The sequence below is a fragment of the Argentina silus genome, assembly GCF_951799395.1.
Source record: "Argentina silus genome assembly, chromosome: 6".
In the NCBI taxonomy this organism is placed as follows: domain Eukaryota; kingdom Metazoa; phylum Chordata; class Actinopteri; order Argentiniformes; family Argentinidae; genus Argentina; species Argentina silus.
Window position 1 is genome coordinate 13,054,302 of NC_139660.1, and position 16,590 is coordinate 13,070,891.

At 42.4% G+C, this 16,590-nt stretch overlaps 2 protein-coding genes across 3 annotated transcripts in view; both read right to left on the reverse strand.

Moving 5' to 3' along the window:
* Positions 1-2,055: 2,055 nt before the first annotated feature.
* LOC310805813 (phosphatidylinositol 3-kinase regulatory subunit gamma-like) lies at positions 2,056-7,374 on the reverse strand (the record flags this gene model as incomplete). The annotated part of the gene is made up of 12 exons (XM_083671619.1): positions 2,056-2,245; positions 2,450-2,620; positions 2,859-2,930; positions 3,139-3,318; positions 3,436-3,581; positions 3,792-3,917; positions 4,086-4,266; positions 4,502-4,600; positions 4,700-4,795; positions 4,984-4,990; positions 6,097-6,214; positions 7,336-7,374. The coding sequence occupies 12 exons, from the start codon at positions 7,372-7,374 to the stop codon at positions 2,056-2,058; spliced, it is 1,425 nt and encodes a 474-aa protein (XP_083527745.1).
* LOC310805935 (microtubule-associated serine/threonine-protein kinase 3-like) overlaps positions 6,875-16,590 on the reverse strand; it is a 31,162-nt gene continuing 21,446 nt past the window's right edge. For both annotated transcript variants that reach the window (XM_083671808.1, XM_083671809.1), the window contains 15 exons: positions 16,370-16,578; positions 16,011-16,149; positions 15,794-15,926; positions 15,541-15,706; positions 15,256-15,357; positions 15,044-15,166; positions 14,725-14,837; positions 14,446-14,618; positions 13,994-14,115; positions 13,424-13,624; positions 12,911-13,137; positions 12,455-12,577; positions 12,232-12,368; positions 11,735-11,919; positions 6,875-11,496 (listed from right to left, as the gene is read on the reverse strand). In XM_083671808.1, the coding sequence (XP_083527934.1) occupies positions 10,448-11,496; positions 11,735-11,919; positions 12,232-12,368; positions 12,455-12,577; positions 12,911-13,137; positions 13,424-13,624; positions 13,994-14,115; positions 14,446-14,618; positions 14,725-14,837; positions 15,044-15,166; positions 15,256-15,357; positions 15,541-15,706; positions 15,794-15,926; positions 16,011-16,149; positions 16,370-16,578 (3,202 nt within the window). In that variant the 3' untranslated portion in view covers positions 6,875-10,447. The remainder of the gene's footprint in view (positions 11,497-11,734; positions 11,920-12,231; positions 12,369-12,454; positions 12,578-12,910; positions 13,138-13,423; positions 13,625-13,993; positions 14,116-14,445; positions 14,619-14,724; positions 14,838-15,043; positions 15,167-15,255; positions 15,358-15,540; positions 15,707-15,793; positions 15,927-16,010; positions 16,150-16,369; positions 16,579-16,590) is intronic.

Genomic DNA, 16,590 nt, shown 5'->3' on the forward strand with positions numbered 1-16,590 from the left:
GATTAAACTAGCCTATTTACACTCACTGAATGTTTTTTTTTTAGAAAACAAAAAGGTATAGATAATTTAACGAAAAATCTACAAAATAAAGATGTATGGTCGCAGTATGATAAAGGAACTGACAAGGAAATTCATACAGACTTAATTTAACACAATACATTTAATATGGAAATAAGGACACCGTTTTAGTGCCGCTACAGATGTCCCAATTTAAAGTTAATGCACATTGATTAAACTATTTAGACTTTTCCCCCTAGAAAACTGAAAGTAGGCCTACCAGTATGAGAAATGTGTGGTCAAAGCAAGTATGGCAATTACAATTTTACTTGGAGAATCCTCTAATTTCGAGTAAATTCTAATCAAAAGTGCATTTTGCTTTTCACAAGCAATATTATGTGTTCTCCGAGCTCCAACAGTGGAACTCCGCCCACCTACTTCCGGTCAATGTAAATGTTTGAAAAAACGATTTCTTCAAAAATAAAAGCGCCCACGTTAAACTTGTTTAAGCATTTACAAATACTAAATATGGATAAAGGAACCACATATTATATGTAACTATACCTGGGAATAAACATTTAATCCTCTCAATATATTATCAATGTATTATTTGTGTTTTTAAGGGTTTGTAATTCTTCTATTTCCAATTAGATTGAACTACATACTGCACCAGGCTTCAGATACCTCAGGGTAGCGCTGTTTTACAAATATAAAAGCTAAAAAAAACAAGCAGCCTTACAAGCATGTTACCACATGTTTTCGCATCAATACCCTTCCATCATACACAGGCTGCAGTCATCAAAGGGAATAGGTCTGTTTTTGGCATGAGATGTCATCATCATTGCCTTGTCCCCCACCAATGACATATACATAACTGTACAACACACTTGGCGCCTGATAGGGGCATACAAGACATACTGACGGATCCACAGAGACAGAAAATGGAAGCAGGATAAGACCAAAAAGGACCAATTAAGGCAAGCTATCACCTGACACATTTTGCTACACATCTAATGGTACATGGTACTACCCGTACCTTAGCGATTGTGCACAACAATCACTGCAAAACTGACACATAATTGCATACTGTACTGTAGCTCAGTGACTCTTTCTGTTATTGTACTGTATTAGTATTAGCTTTTGTCCTCATACAAATTACTCAAAGAAAAAGTACCTTAGCGATTATGCACAACAATCACTGCAAAACTGACACATAATTGCATACTGTACTATAGCTCAGTGACTCTTTCTGTTATTGTACAGTACTAGTATTAGCTTTTGTCCTCATACAAATTACTCAAAGAAAAAGTACACATCAGAAAGAGATAAGATTTCCTTTTCATTATTGAGATACCTGTCGCTGCCACTGCAGTTGCAGTACTCTCTGGGAGGATGGCTTGGAGGTCCTACAACAGTGTTGCAATGTTTATAAAATGGATTATCAACTATATATGAGAGGGCTTTAAGTTGCATGAAATGTTAGAGAGCAGATAGAAACCTCTTTTTGTGTGTCACCCACAGCTCTGAGTGGAAGAATGTAAATCAAGTGATAAAACACTAAGCCTTTTTTCCACAACTTCTTATCTTCCAGCCATGAAAAAGGTGAGATGTGCACTTGGGAAAAGGCCTGTTAGGTCTTTTTGAACACCATATCTACCATGTCAAATCCTTTTCCGAAAAAAAAGAGAGACACACCTGTGTCTTTTGCCACAAAAGCAAATTGGCACTCATAAGACGATCAATTGCAAGAATTAAATCCACTGCAACGGAAAACCACTTGACTTTATATTTACAGTGGTAACTTTTTTAAGATGCAAAGATATTGTTTCCAAACACTGTGTAGTGTTGCTGAAGTGAAAACAAAACAAAAAGTAATTGACAGGTTCTCCTCAGAACCAAAACCTACACAGTCATTTATAAATCTCTCACTCTGCATCTTGGTTGTATTGTTGTGCAAAAGTTGAGGGTTTGTAGTTTCTGCAAGTTTTGTGTGTGTTGTCAGCAGGCCCCCTGTGCTGTGCCTGGCCTGGTTGTGTTGCATCGACTGTAGATTACTGATCATCTGGGTAGCTGGGTGAGGACGGGGCAGGCCAGGGTTACATTCAGCTGGTCGTTGTGCTGGACCAGGGAGGTGAGTCTATAGTGGAGCACCAGCTCTCTGAGGGAACCATAGAGGTTGTAGGGCTCGGAAAACCCGTAGCCAGTGGAGGTCTTACAGATCACACAATGCTTGATCTCCCCATTCACACTGGATACACAGACATGTGAAAACAGAGAAAAAACCTTAGGTTAGACACTATGCAACAAAATGACAGTTGAAATTAGACAGATATCTAATAATCTGTATGCAAATCCTATCCAAGTACCCACCAGGCTATACCCATAGCTAAACATCTAGCCCTATTCTAACCCAGTCTGTGTCATATCAATGTGTTCCTCTGCTGAAACTTACACCACGGAGCAGGCGAAGGAGCCATTCTGCGTCTGGCTGTCTCGGATAAGAAAAGTGCCGTCGCACCTGCCCCTTAGCAGCTCCTCAGCCTGGCCACGCTTGATGTCACCCACGTACCAGGTGCGCTCGTCGTGGTGGAGCACTTCCTCATCATCCACAAGGGAATAAGGGCTGGGCAAGGGGAGGTGGGGAGAGTGAAAGACATGGGGGGATGAGACACAAGTGTGAATGTGATAGACAGTGACATATTTGAGCTGGCAAATGGGATGCCTCCCTTCTACCAAACAGAAGGTGATTCATTTGAGGAACAGCCAGGGATGAGACCCTTACTGACAGATCCAGATCCAGCACAGCGATTTCATATTCAGGTCAAGTCTGAATTGCATTGTTCAGCGTTGATAATACTCACTCATCAATGTCGTTCTTGACGCCCAGCCACTTGTTAATCATCTTCTGTCTGGTGCCCTTCTTGGTGAGCCACCTGCAACATTGACAGAATCCAACTAATGGACCTGAACAACACAGCATATTTAACCTAACTCTCTGTTTTGCACACACATTGGAGTGAGTGTGTATGTGTATGTGTGTGTGTGTGTGTGTGTGTGTGTGTGTGTGTGTGTGTGTGTGTGTGTGTGTGTGTGTGTGTGTGTGTGTGTGTGTCTGAGACATGTGAGAGGGTTTGAACTTACACCAGGTCCTGGTCTCTGATCTTACTAAGCTGCAGGGGGTCTGATGATTTCAGGGTGTTCACCTTCTTGTCGATTTCCCTAATGTCTGAAGCCTGCTTCTTCAGGTCCTGTTCCAGTGTTTTTTTGCTGTCATGGATCTCTGTCACCTGGGACTTTAGCTTATTGGAATTAGTTTGGATTCTGGAAGGTTGAGCAATGAGATCAGAAAGTTAAAACGTATCTTCAAAGTTTGTATCAAACAGTGACATTCTAAAGCAGGCACTGTATTGTAACACAGTGATGCAAATTGAAGGATACCTCTCAATCTCTTTGCCCTTGCCCTCTCTGAGGAACTTGACAATGTACTCCTTACTGGAGCACTCCAGTAATCGCTGGCATCGCTCCTCAAAGATCTTGATGGTCTCGTTGAAGGCCTCAATGGCAGTGCGTTTCATCTGGAGCTCCTGGAGGGTGTGGACAACAGCTGAGCCAAGCACTATCAAATATGTGAAATGCACTTGATTTAGTTTGCCTGGTAGAATGGAACCAATTGAATAGTTCAAAATCAAGCACAAGTATTTAAATGTACTGTATTTAACCCATGTCTGGTAGACAACATAGGTGGTTGTCATTTTCTATGGTCGTGTTCCATGGACTGAGGTCAAACATGTTACCTGGGAGGTGCGTGTGTGCTCTTCGTACAGCGTGTCATATTCTCTGCTCTTCTCCTGGTACCGTTCATGGTGTACCTTCAGCTGCTGTCCCACCTCTTCTATGCTGTTCTCTTTCACAACATGGTCCTGGGAAGAAGATGAGCCGCAGTTTATTAATCAATCATGGCACCCGAGACATTTAATTTGTTGTGGGTGTAAAATCTATGTAATGCGACTTGTTTGAAATGGGTTTTTTTCTATCTTGACAAGCAAGGCTGAGCAGGGACCAGAGTATGACAACACTACATTCATTACCTGCTGGTATTTGGAGACAGGGTACAGTAGACGTGTGTCCAGCTTGGGGTTGTACTGGGCCAGGGACTCATGGTTATAGTGTTGGATAAGCTCCACCACTGAGATGAAGCTCAACGGCTCCGAGAAGCCATACTTTCCCTCTCGATGGAAAATCTTGATCAGCTTGTTATTCCCCCCTTTCCTAGAATGGTCACAGACATTGAGCAATATGACCTTAAGTTCGGTGAAGGCATTGGATGATCTCTAAAGCAATGAGGCTTTATGAAATGTGACATGAGTGCCTTTCTGAACAAGTAAGGTTATCCTGAAGAACTCCCTCCACTATAGAAGGTTACTTTAAGAGAAAAAGACTAGCGGTCAACAGTGGTGATTTGAAATAACTGCATCCTTCATCCATTTATTAATACTGTTCACACCTGAGAGTCAGTGTATATTCTCCTTGCACCTTACAGGAGGCATCTCGGACCAAGAAAGTGCCATCAGGTGTGTCTCTCAGTTTATTGTTCACCTCCTCTCTGGGAAAATAACCGGAGTCACGTAGTCAGGCTTGAAATAGCTCAATAGTTAAATTCTTTAATTTATCCAATTCATTCAATTTAGCTAATCATGCTTACCTTGAAATGTCTCCCCAGTACCATTCAGCTTCAGCCAGCTTGCTGCCATTGCCATTGGAGATAAAGAATGCCATGGCTTGGGTTTTGGATGGAGGGCTAGTTAGTGAAGACAGGCAATAAGAGGCGTATTAATGCTGCATTTATGACAAGTTGGAAACTCTGAACCTCCAAGTTAAAATGTACTAAAGTTATTTGCGTAGAGCTTCCTATTGATTGAGTGGGAAACTTCGGGATCATATTTCTACTACTTTCTAAAATACAATTTGCGCATATAGCAAAAATACATTTCTCCTTAAGAGAACACAGGGGTAAACATAGAGATGTTTTGCTTTCGTCTCTGCCAAATCACACTGGGGAATATCGTACCTAACACCATGGCTAGTGAGGGGGGAGTAGTTCCACTCCATGTAGTTCAACTATCTATTTAACTGTGTTTTGCAGTAGCTTGATTTAAATCCTTGTAGTGTTTCCTGTAGTTAACTACTTTTTATACCATGTAGTGGTGTAGTAAGCTACTGTCATTACTCACTACATTTTTCCCAAAGAAAACAAAAAAAACATTGGAATTCAAGTATTATTCCAGCCCTTGAACTTCAGCAATTGGTAATCTTGTTAAATACATTTTCAGAGTAGCTTCCCCAACACTGACCATGACACTCACTAGACTAACAGAGCTCCCTCCTTACAACTGACATGCTCTCAAGAGCATGTTGGCACTGCTGCTGAATTCTTCTTCTCTCGCTGTCTCATGTTTAATACAGTATGTCTGTCTTACACCCACTCTCCCTGGCACAACCAAGCCCTCAGATGTGGATAATCTTTTTATTATTTTCTCAAGATCTGTCCAGATTTTTGACTGAAAGTTTTGAGCTGCTCTCATGAATCATTGACAACTTTAGATTTTTAAAATCATTGGCGCCTTAAATATGGAGCTCTTTTCTCTTAAGAAAATACTTGCAGCTTCATGAACCGAACCCCCCCCCCCAAAAAAAATAATAATAATCTCAACAACTCCTCTCAACAACAGCTCTAACCATGTAGATACATTTTAGCATAACAAGCATGATGAAATAGTTACGTCTTGAGGGATAAGAGTAGACTTGAGGAATATGCCAAACTTCCAACAAAGTCGCTACGGTTTGGGAGATGCAGAAGAACTGACAAAGATAGTTAATTAAGACCCATGAAAATGTTTTGATACTCACTGTGCTAAGCTTTTGGTCAAAGGTGACATTCGTCAGACTGATGAGAGTGCCAGAGACTGACCGTGTGAGGGGGGTTATGGTTTAAGCAGCAGCAGTGAACAGAAAATGAGCAATCCCTAGACTAGCGCTAGAGTGATGGTCTGTTATATGGCTTTGACTCAGCAGTAGCAGTGAGTAATGGAGGTGCATTACCTGTTTCCTCTTGCACTGTGGTCTTCAGGACTGGATAGACAGACTCAGGGATGACAGGAGAGGGCAGGTCCTGCAGGAATCCTATCAGAGCCTGGATGTCATACTGCCTCCAAAAGCTCTGCAAAAGGCAATGGTAACACTTTCGTGTCACTAAGCTACAGGAGGTTGAATTCAGGTTGAATTCACATGCAATTCATTCTGTTTGTGTACTGCTTCGCTGCTTTGTACTCTGTTCTGTGGGTAAGATATCCAGTGTGTTTATGTGGCATTGCTTGCGCTGCTCAGTCCTGTGCTGTCGTGTTGGGGGACACTGTCCAGACTAGTCCTGTGACAGGTGATACTGTCTGAGTGCCTAAAATACTGATCTGTTACTCTAGTGCTGTAGTGGCCAGGCCAGACTGGGTGCTGCTTACTGCTCCGTGACACGTCGGCTGGCAAACAACAGCTGTGGGAAAAGGCTTGTCTAACCCAGCTCTCTCTCTGAGCATGTGTATGTGTATGGAGGACAGAATCTGTTTGTCTGTCTGGAGCATGTGTGGATGTTTTTGTGAGTTAAACTGTGCAAGGTATCTTAAATCCATTTGAGACATATCAGCTCCATAAGGAAGACCATAGTGGCATTAACCTGAGTAATGACCCCTTCAAGTAAACACAATAAAAATTACACTTTGAAGGAAACCAGCCCAACAAATTAAAAACAAGTATTCTACTATAGCCTTAGGAGTGCGTGCATGACAACCTACAGTTACAAAAGAAAAAAGACAGGACACTTTGTGCATTCAATATCAAATAATTTATTATAAAACAGTTAGGGAACAGCCAGTAAAAAACACAAAATAGATCAATCTTCACACCATCTGTGTAAGGGATGAACCACCCCCTTATGCAGTAGTGTTCATGAACAAATGTAAATACCATACAGTATATCCATACTAACAAATGGACATCCAACACTGCGACCTCCAGAGTTAAAACAAAAGTCGTAGGGCAAAAAGAAAGAATGAATGTGTGTTCTTGCAGATGAGTCCATTCGACCATGTAAATGTGACTCTTTATATGCAACTAAAGTAAACTTAAGGTGTTTGAAACCTGACAAATGATTAATAGACACTGATTCAACTGAACACATGCAAATTCAGTATCTTACAATGCAAAATATATCAATGTGCTGGTTTGTCACCAGAATGAGGGTTATGTAAGTACAAATCTAGTGATGAGACAAAGCACCACCTAGTGTACATAGCTGTGGGTGCAATCCTTGTATTCAATCCCAGCCATTGATGAATTACATAACTTAGATATTTATATTTTAAAAAAAATGGAAGAAAAAAGAGAGAGATTGGGCTCCAATTTGCTTCCTCTAAAGAGTGGTGTTTACAGAGAGGAAACAAAAAGCCAGGGAATTATATAAATAAATGCATATAGGCAACTATAAGACACTAAAGTGGCAGGTTATTATGATTATGACTGGTGGCTGCCAGAGATAAAGGAAAATTGCCTATTTATTTAGCTGATGCAAATAATAAAAAACCATGAGAAAAGTTGCAACTTCAGCATCAGATAAGTATATCATTGATACTTTTTACAACTTACATTTGTGGGTTACATTTGTTGCCTACAACTGAGAGTATGGTCATTTTATTTGTCAAAAATGATTATCCATTCCAAAATTCGCAGTGAAATTCTGATTGGCGAGGACAGTGGGCATCTACATGTCATTCAATTATCCCCACCCACTCATTGCCGGAGACCTGCCCTCCGCCTCTACACTAACAAATTTTGCTGAATGAAATTACCAATATAACAGCAATGACCACTAAAGTGGAAGCAAATTGGAGCCCATTATGCACTGCGTGAGAATGTGAAAAGCATTGGGCATACACATCTCAGGTGTGGAAGATTTCGTCCAAATACAGGTGCAGTTGCAATACAAAAATAGACATCAGAAAACACAGTATGGGCTATTATCCCAAAATACCATGCAATCAATCAAGTACAATGTGTCTTTGTCACATGCAGCATGCATCCAACAGAAGAGTAAACAAGAACACAGGAATACTGTATATGCATATCAACCTGTGAGGAAGTGTAACAGTTCTCAAAACTACTAGTGTTGAAATGTGATACTGTAATAGCTAAACAATACATAATATCAAAGAGAGTGGTATCATCAAGTAGAAATACATAATTACAAAAAATCCATGTCCATAAGTTCTTAATTAAGTTAGTTCAAAAACACTGCAGTAGAAGGTTAAACAACAGCTAGTACCATTTAACAGGATATCAACCTACTGTAGTGTTTAACAAAATGGTTGTGAATAACACAGCATAAGGACCTGGCCTGTACGCATCCAAACACTGATCTGAATCCCCAACAAGCTTCATTTTTTGCCTCACCAGACGCCCATTCTTACTGCCGTAGTCACGTTGCTTGTGCAATAAAGGTTGGTGTACACCAAGTATATCAATCAAGTATAATAATAATGCATATGGCATTAAAGTTAACAGCCGCCATAACAAAATATACATAAATGCATACTGTATACAGTACAAAGGCATAAAATGAGCATATTTTCATATCTAAGCCCTGGGTTTTGAATAAAGGTATGGGGAGTTCCCTCTATTGTCTTAATTTGCCTTTTTCCTATGTATTTTTCTCTCAAAATAATTTATGTAAAAATACCTTATCTTTCAGTGCACTTTATCCCAATGTAAACATCAATACATAGAAAATGAAGTGGGAATGGGTTTTATGCATGGTGTTTTTCACCTGCTGACCTGTAGTAATTATGAGTAAAAGTGCCAAATAAGGCTAGAGGAAATAGATATCTTGAGAATTAAAAAAAATAAATAAAAAAAAATCTTGAAAAGAATCCCATAAAAAGCTATGGATCTCATAAAAGCTTCTATCCAGTATCCTACAGGAAGGCGGTGTCGCCTGGGAAGCTGTATTCCAGGATGCAAAACAAATTTCGGAACAATACTGCCTATCCAGTAATCACAGAAATACACTCCTGTCTCCTATTTCCTGCGTGACGGAGATGATGTAATAATACTTGACAGCTCTACAAATACAGTTCCACGCATTTAGTACAGCTTTTACAGCAAGCTCACATACTACATCATGAATGTCAAATTGAAATCCACCATGATGTCAGAAGATAAAAGCAAAGGTATACCCCAGTGTCATGGGGATCAATAGTGAGAACAACAGAAGTAGATGAAGTTGGGATGACAAACACAACAGTCAGTTTGCGGCAAAATATGATTATATATTTTCAACAGGTTTTAGAACTAGCTTAGCTGCTTAATTTCATGTCATATACTGGATTTCATTAAATAGAAAATGACTGATACCCTCATAAAAGGGAACTGTTTTTCCCTGCTACTGTCAAGTAAAGACCGCAAACAATTAAATAAGAGCTTTCAGTCCAACGTCTGACAATCTATAAGATATGGCTTAGAGAACAAAAAAGAAAATCTGTTTCATGGCAGATAAGTAGCTAGGGACCTGTTACTATTTCAGACTTCTGTCAAAAACATGAATAAATACGAGCAGAATATTTGAGGGGCGTTTGATTTTGCTTGGAGTAAGTTCTTTATGGACTATTCCATTAGTTCCATTGTACTGGGCAAACTAAATCAAGCATAGCTTGAGTGTTTGACATGGGCCTACATGTCTGCCATTTTCATCATTCAAGTCCAACAAAAGTAGTTAAGTTAGTTTAGTTTAATATTGCCCTGCAGATTTGTATGATTAAAAAAAATATGATTCCAAACTACTATATGTTGTCATAACCAGCTCTGTAATCATCTGTAGGAATGTGGTTTTACATTCCTACTTTCCATTTATGAATCTTTAAAAAAAATGATCAATCATGACCTTTCCTCTCCAAAAACTCATTTCTGAGCTTTTTAGTCTAAAGTAAATTACCTAGAGTACAATACGCAACTAGTCTGTATCATGATGCTCTTGTTTAAAAATAGACATTTATAGAAAAATCCAGTCAAAAGACGTCAAACTACATTTCCATGGTTACAAAACATGATTTTACCTTGGCTAGACCCCATCAATTGAACACTTTCCTTTTTGGACCAATTAAAAATTCTGGTAGCTTATAAAAGTAATAAATAATAACAGCAAATAAAGTCCAGTATATTTCCTGATGTCACATATTTACAAACAAAAATCAGATTCAAGTAAAACTTACAAAAAACTAAACAAAACAATGTAACAATTTGATCGTTGGCCTGGAAAGATTCTCTATTGGCCACTTTCTTTCTTCAGCAGCGAGGAGAGTGTTGAGACATCCTACAAAGATATGGCTGTATGTAAATAGTCCCAGAAATGTCACTTTTTGAGCTTCCCTTTCTGTTGGCTTGAGTCCAGTGGGCTTTCCCCAACACATCCAACCTTATCTGAGGCAGGCTTGTCTTCATACGGCGCAGTCATGGCTTCTGTTGCCTTGCTGTAGATAGTTGCAGAGAGAGAGGGTGCTGTGTATTGTTGCTGTGGGGTGATGTTAACCGTAGGGTCAGGCTCAGGCCTCTCGCTGTCCTCCTCTCCATCGGAGCACGGTTCCCAGTCGTCCTGGCCTTCACTCTCAGTCGAGCCCTGCACAGCAATCTGGGGCACCAGGTTGAACCTTGTCACCACTGACACCTCCTCGCTGGACTCTGGCTGGGACACCATCCAGGCTGCCCTGTGCTGGTGCTGGGACCTGGCTGCGGGGGCTGTCACGGTGAGCATGGGGCTGACCTTCTCCTCGGGCTCGTCGAAGCTCACCTCCTGCACAGCCTCTTGCTTCTTGAAAGAGTCGCGGCGCTCAGACAGGTTGAGCTTCCGCATCACAACCAGCTGCTCCGAACGCTCAGCTGCAAAGTCCCTCAGCCTCTGGCCGCCCACATACCCACACACCAGCCTCCCATGGTCCCCCATGAAAGAGCCTCCGCTGGCCCCCTCCACATCCATGTCTCCAAGAGGCTCCCCTTCACCATAGCAAGGCACTTCCAGTGTGTGCCTGCGGTAGGCACCAGAGAGCTTCTCGGCGGACTGCACCCTCTTGAGTAGGGGGGAGCGGGGTGGCTCAGCGCTGCGGGGGCGCACCATGTGCCGGACGATTGTTGGGGGAGACAGTGTCTTGCTGTGGAAGGTGTGGAGGGTTTTTGTGATACCCGGAAGAGGAGAGGGAGATCGCTGGGGGGAAAGGGGCTGGGGTGAGGAGTTGCAGGCCAGGGGGGACGGGGGGATGCTGCTGGTAGACTTGCGGCGTCCCACTTTGGTGTATCGTTGAGTGCTCAGCTTGGGGCCCAGGCCGTGCAACGAGCTGGGGCGGATGTGTGTGGCTGGGGAGCTGGGAGAGCTGGAGCACGGAGAGGTGCTCTGAGGGGGAGTAGTGTCTGGGAGAGAGGTAAAGGCATGTTACAGACATGTGAAGGTAAACAGAACACAATCCACAATCCACACTAACCCAAAGAGCACTGACATATGCAATACCACTGAGGGAGATGTGAAAATAACTGACATTTTTCGACACCCCCCCAAAAAATAAAAAATAAAAAAATCACACATGTAATAACAAAAATAAACAGCAATTCAGTATCCCCCGGGGGATGGAGACACCTCAACTCAGCTCACCTGCTGCCTGGTTATCTGGAGCGGGACTGCGGCAAGGGGTGGAGGGTCCAGCGGACATGCTGTGTGTGGGAGAGCCTGGCAGGCTCTCACTAGATGACACTGAGTGGTGGAGCCCAGAAGAGAAGCTTCGGCTGCTGTGCATTACCGTGCTCTGCTTGGACAGCTTCTTCAGGATGCTCCGTCGCCTGTTATAAGGAGTTATAAATGGTTATAACAGCCGTGAACCAATGTATCATGATTGCCATTAATGATGAACAATGTTGTACATTGAGGTTGCCCAAGTTCTGTTAAATTTCTTGTGTTGTGGGTTTGATGTATAGCGCTATTTTGTTATCATCCATCCAACAGTGTGCAGTGATCTCTAACTAACACTGGGGGGGAGACAGAATAATGAAGTTTGCAGTAGAACAGTTGCTTGATGACTTATGAGAACACCAACCTAAATATGCAGCTACATTCCATCCTATAAGCAGAAAAATCTAGCAGTTTTCTCTCACCTGTCCTGATTGTCGCGTCTCTTGCTCTTCTTACTGCGGCGGGCCATCTTGCCCTTATGGCTGGTCTTTCGAGCTGGCCCAACCTTGATGGATGTGTTCTCCAGTGCCGTGGTCTGAAGGGCCACCTTGTTGCCACTCTGTGTGAAAGATTAGTCCCCATCAAAGTAATTCACAGTAATTAACAGTGTGACATTAGGTTTAAGAATCTGAATAGTTTCTGTACCTTCAGTAGCAGCTCCATCATCTCTGTGTGGACCAGCCCATGCACAGACTCTCCATTTACATGAGTGATGAGGTCACCTGCCCTCAGTCCTGCCTCGTGGGCGGGGCTTCCATCTTCCACACTCTGAGAAAAAAAGATTTGCGTCATGATCACTATTAAACAATGTTTTTGTGGACAGGATATGGTTTTGAATTTAGTCATTATCTGCACATTAGCCTCCGTGCACTTGGAACCTCTGAAAGGCCGATGTTTCAACAGAACCAGAAACACCGTCTCTCCTTTTGGTAGGCATGGTGTGGTTCAATCACTCTCATTAAGCTTATCAATTCAGACAAGTGGCTACCAAGCAAGCACAGAAAAAAAAGTGAAAAAGAAGCCATTTCAGAGTTCTGGGACTTTGCTTAGGATTACCATCCAGTGCCTTTTATGAATCAACAAAATTACAACAGCACTCACCGAGACCACGTGGTGCACAGTGTAGACATCACTGTCACCCATGTAGACGCGGATAGCCTGCAGGGTAAAGCCGTACTTCTTTCCCGAGCTGTGGATAATGATGGGGGGCCGCAGGCTGCTAAGGCTGAGCGAGAGGTCTCGGCTGGGGGATGAGTCACGGGATGAATGGTTGGATGAAAGGGACCGCGGAGAGATGGGACTTGGCTGGAGGCCACTGGGCATGTCGTCTGAAATGGAAACAAGGGACCCAATTTGAGTTCAAGAAACAAGACAAAAAAAGTGTTTTGATACAGCACTAAGATAAGGGACACAGATGTAGCATTTAGAGGCAGCTGATCAACTACTAGCTCAGTGCAGATTAATCCATTAGCAACATCTCAGCCACTACTTCATCGTATATGAACATCCTATTCAATAATATTTGCCTGATAGGGTCCAGTATGACTGTTCCATATCCCCATACTGAATGGATACCACAGAGAACAATGCATTCTTTAATGGGGCCATATTAACCTGCGGTGATGATGAGAGACAGGGTTGAGACAGAGGCGGATTTGGGGACTTTCCCCCCAGACGGAAGCCTCTGTCTGTCTGGTGTCTCCAGCTGGTTTCCAAAGCGCTTGGTCCCCCCGTGATCCCTCGGAGAGGAGTGCTTAGCCCCGGTACTGTTGCTGCGAATCCGGATTCGGTGGAGGTTGGACACAACTATCTCTGCTGCAGCCCACAGAGTACATAAATCAAAATGTTTGACTGGAAAGGCAGTATCACTTTAACATTATGCGTCATGACGGTCAAATAATACCGGTCGATATTTATCAAGCAAAGAATGTGGACCCCACACTATTCTGCACCTGGCAATTAACAAACTGGTGTAATTGCTAGAAAAAATTAAATAATATTTAGTTTTGGACAAACAAAATCAAAGACTTAATACTTGAACTTTGCTGAACTCATATAATAATTAGAGCATGACTTGTCTGCGCCAGTGCTTTCTTTTGAATGTTTGCTCTCAGTCTGCGCATATTCACTCAATTTCTGTTATTTTGAGCAGCCGTGTTAACAGAGGAAGTGCTGCAGGCTAACCTTCGTCGTCAGTAGAGAAGGCGAAACGTGGCATGGTCTCCAGACTGTGGGTACTGCTCATTACCAGAGGGCTGGCACTCTTCTCTGACTGGGAGGAACTGGATGAGGCCCGAGGACGAAGGCTACAAAATAACAGCATCGCTAGTTACGAGGATATCAGACATATCTACAGCACTTGGCAAATTTGCAGCGAGCTGACTGAATATTCTTTGTAGATGCACTGTATGCACACATTGCACACCTAATATTAACCATCATAGTGTATTGAGACCAGTTCTCATTTGCAATTATAAGAAATATACGGTAGTAACATTTCTTAACTGTGAGGACCTAATAAATAAGAACTTTAACTGTCATTTCATTCGCAATTTTGTAATGTTACAAACCAGAAAACCATCATGCAGGGAAAACTGAGTGAAAAATACCACTCCAAACACCATCACTCAGCTCACCTGCCCCTGTGTCCAGGATGCCTGCGCTCTCCACTGCCACCCTGCCTCTGGCTCTCTCCTGGGGATGGTGTAAGGCGCCCTTCCCAACGATCTTCCTTATCCTCACTATGACTGCGGTCTGACGAGAAGCTCAGGTTGGAGGGCGTTGCCAGATGCTCCGTGCTGCTGTACACCTGAAGAAGGAAATAGACATGTTAGTCACCCAGATATCATGATTTACTTATCCGTCACCAGAACCCCAAAACAAATCACTAATATTTGAAGAGAATTGTTCCAAACCTTGCTGAAGCGGTGTGACCAGGAGGAAAACTGACGGATTTCCAGGGAAGACTCTTCATCATTGGTTTCATCATCTTCATCAGAGTTCAAATGATGGTAACGTTCTGAGCGAGCTAAAATAAATACAGGAAATATTGCACTCTGTAGAAAAGGTTTACTAAAATCCAAAACAGGATGATGGAAAAGTTCAGCGAACACAAATCCTTTATTCAACATGATTGAAAAATCCAAATATCAAGCAGTACAGCTATTCTGCAATTATAGGCAGCCTAAAACATCATGGTACCAGCAATACCACTATGAAAGACAAGCCACCTACTGTCAAAGTAGCTGGTGTCATCCTCCGCTTCCAGTTGAGGGATGAATTCAGCTTTCCGGCGCAGAAGTCCGTTCCAGTCCAGACCAAGGAAGAAGGGATGTTGTTTGACCTCAGATGCTCCTCCTGTAATAAGATATTTTTCATATCATTAATATTTTGCAGACCAAGCTGCATGGAGATATAGAGGATAAAGTATAGTAAAGTTGCTATACCTGTCCCTAGGCGATCCAGAGGACTCTGCCTCAGCAAGCGTGTGATCATGTCCTGGGAATCTGCAGGTAAAGCGTCATCCCCATCTGGCCAGATGATATCATCTACATGTCAAAGAAACATGTGTAAGAGATCTGTATATCAAGAACACTGCAATCCGTCACAAGGATTCAGTCTTCTGCATCAGGAGAAAAGGTATATAAGCAGTATGAGTGGTATACCAATAAGATGGGAAATCATATGCCACAAATGGAAATTAATCATTCTCTATGGGTATTGATACTCACCACTGACAACCTGCCCAAAAAGCTCTTCAGGCGTGTCCCCAAAGAAGGGCACACATCCAACCAGAAACTCGTACAGGATGACACCCATGGCCCACCAGTCCACTGGTTTACCGTAACCCTGTCTAAATATCACCTCTGGGGCTATGTACTCAGGGGTGCCACACACCTACAGAACCAATAAATACAGTTGAATTGTAATGTAGTTTTTTCAGTCACCATTTTCTAAATAATCGCTGGAGAAACCATTTCTCACCTGTTTGTCAATAAACTCTCTGGTATCTTTCTCCATGTGACCCTCATAAAGGTTGGTTGTCATGTTCATCAGGCCAATTTTGGACAGGCCAAAGTCAGTGAGTTTGATATGGCCCATAGATGTGATCAACAAGCTATAGAGGGATAGAACGAATATATAAGACTCTAGTTTCTTTAACTTGAGGCATGGAAACATATACATTTGGTTCTGGACTCACTTGTCAGGTTTAAGGTCCCTGTGCACGATGCCATAGTTGTGAAGATACTCAAGGGCCAACACTGTCTCAGCAAAGTACATCCTGGTCATGTCCACTGGCAATGGGCCCATGTTCTTTAGCAGGTTGGCACAGTCCCCACCTGCACAGAATAGTAAACCATGAGGCTACAGTAACCATGGTTGTGCTTATACTGTGCTATTTCTCCTATAACAACTGTCCTTTACTCATGTTTTATGACTTTTCAACCTGCCTCAACTTCAATTCAGTCTCAACTGTTCATGAAATCATGTGCTAACTATACAAACGTAAAAAAGTACATAAACGTCAACTTTACTTTTGGCTGGAATGTCATACATTACCTTCAACATACTCCATCACCATGCAGAGGTGGCGGCGAGTCTCGAAGGAGCAGAACATGGAAACAACAAAAGGGTTCTCTGCGAAGGTGAGGATGTCTCTCTCCACAAACACTTGCTGAATCTGGTTCCTCAGCACCAGATTTTGCCGATTGATCTTCTTCATGGCAAAGCGTTGCCGGGTATCCTTGTGTCGCACCAGGTACACAGCCCTGCAAACCACA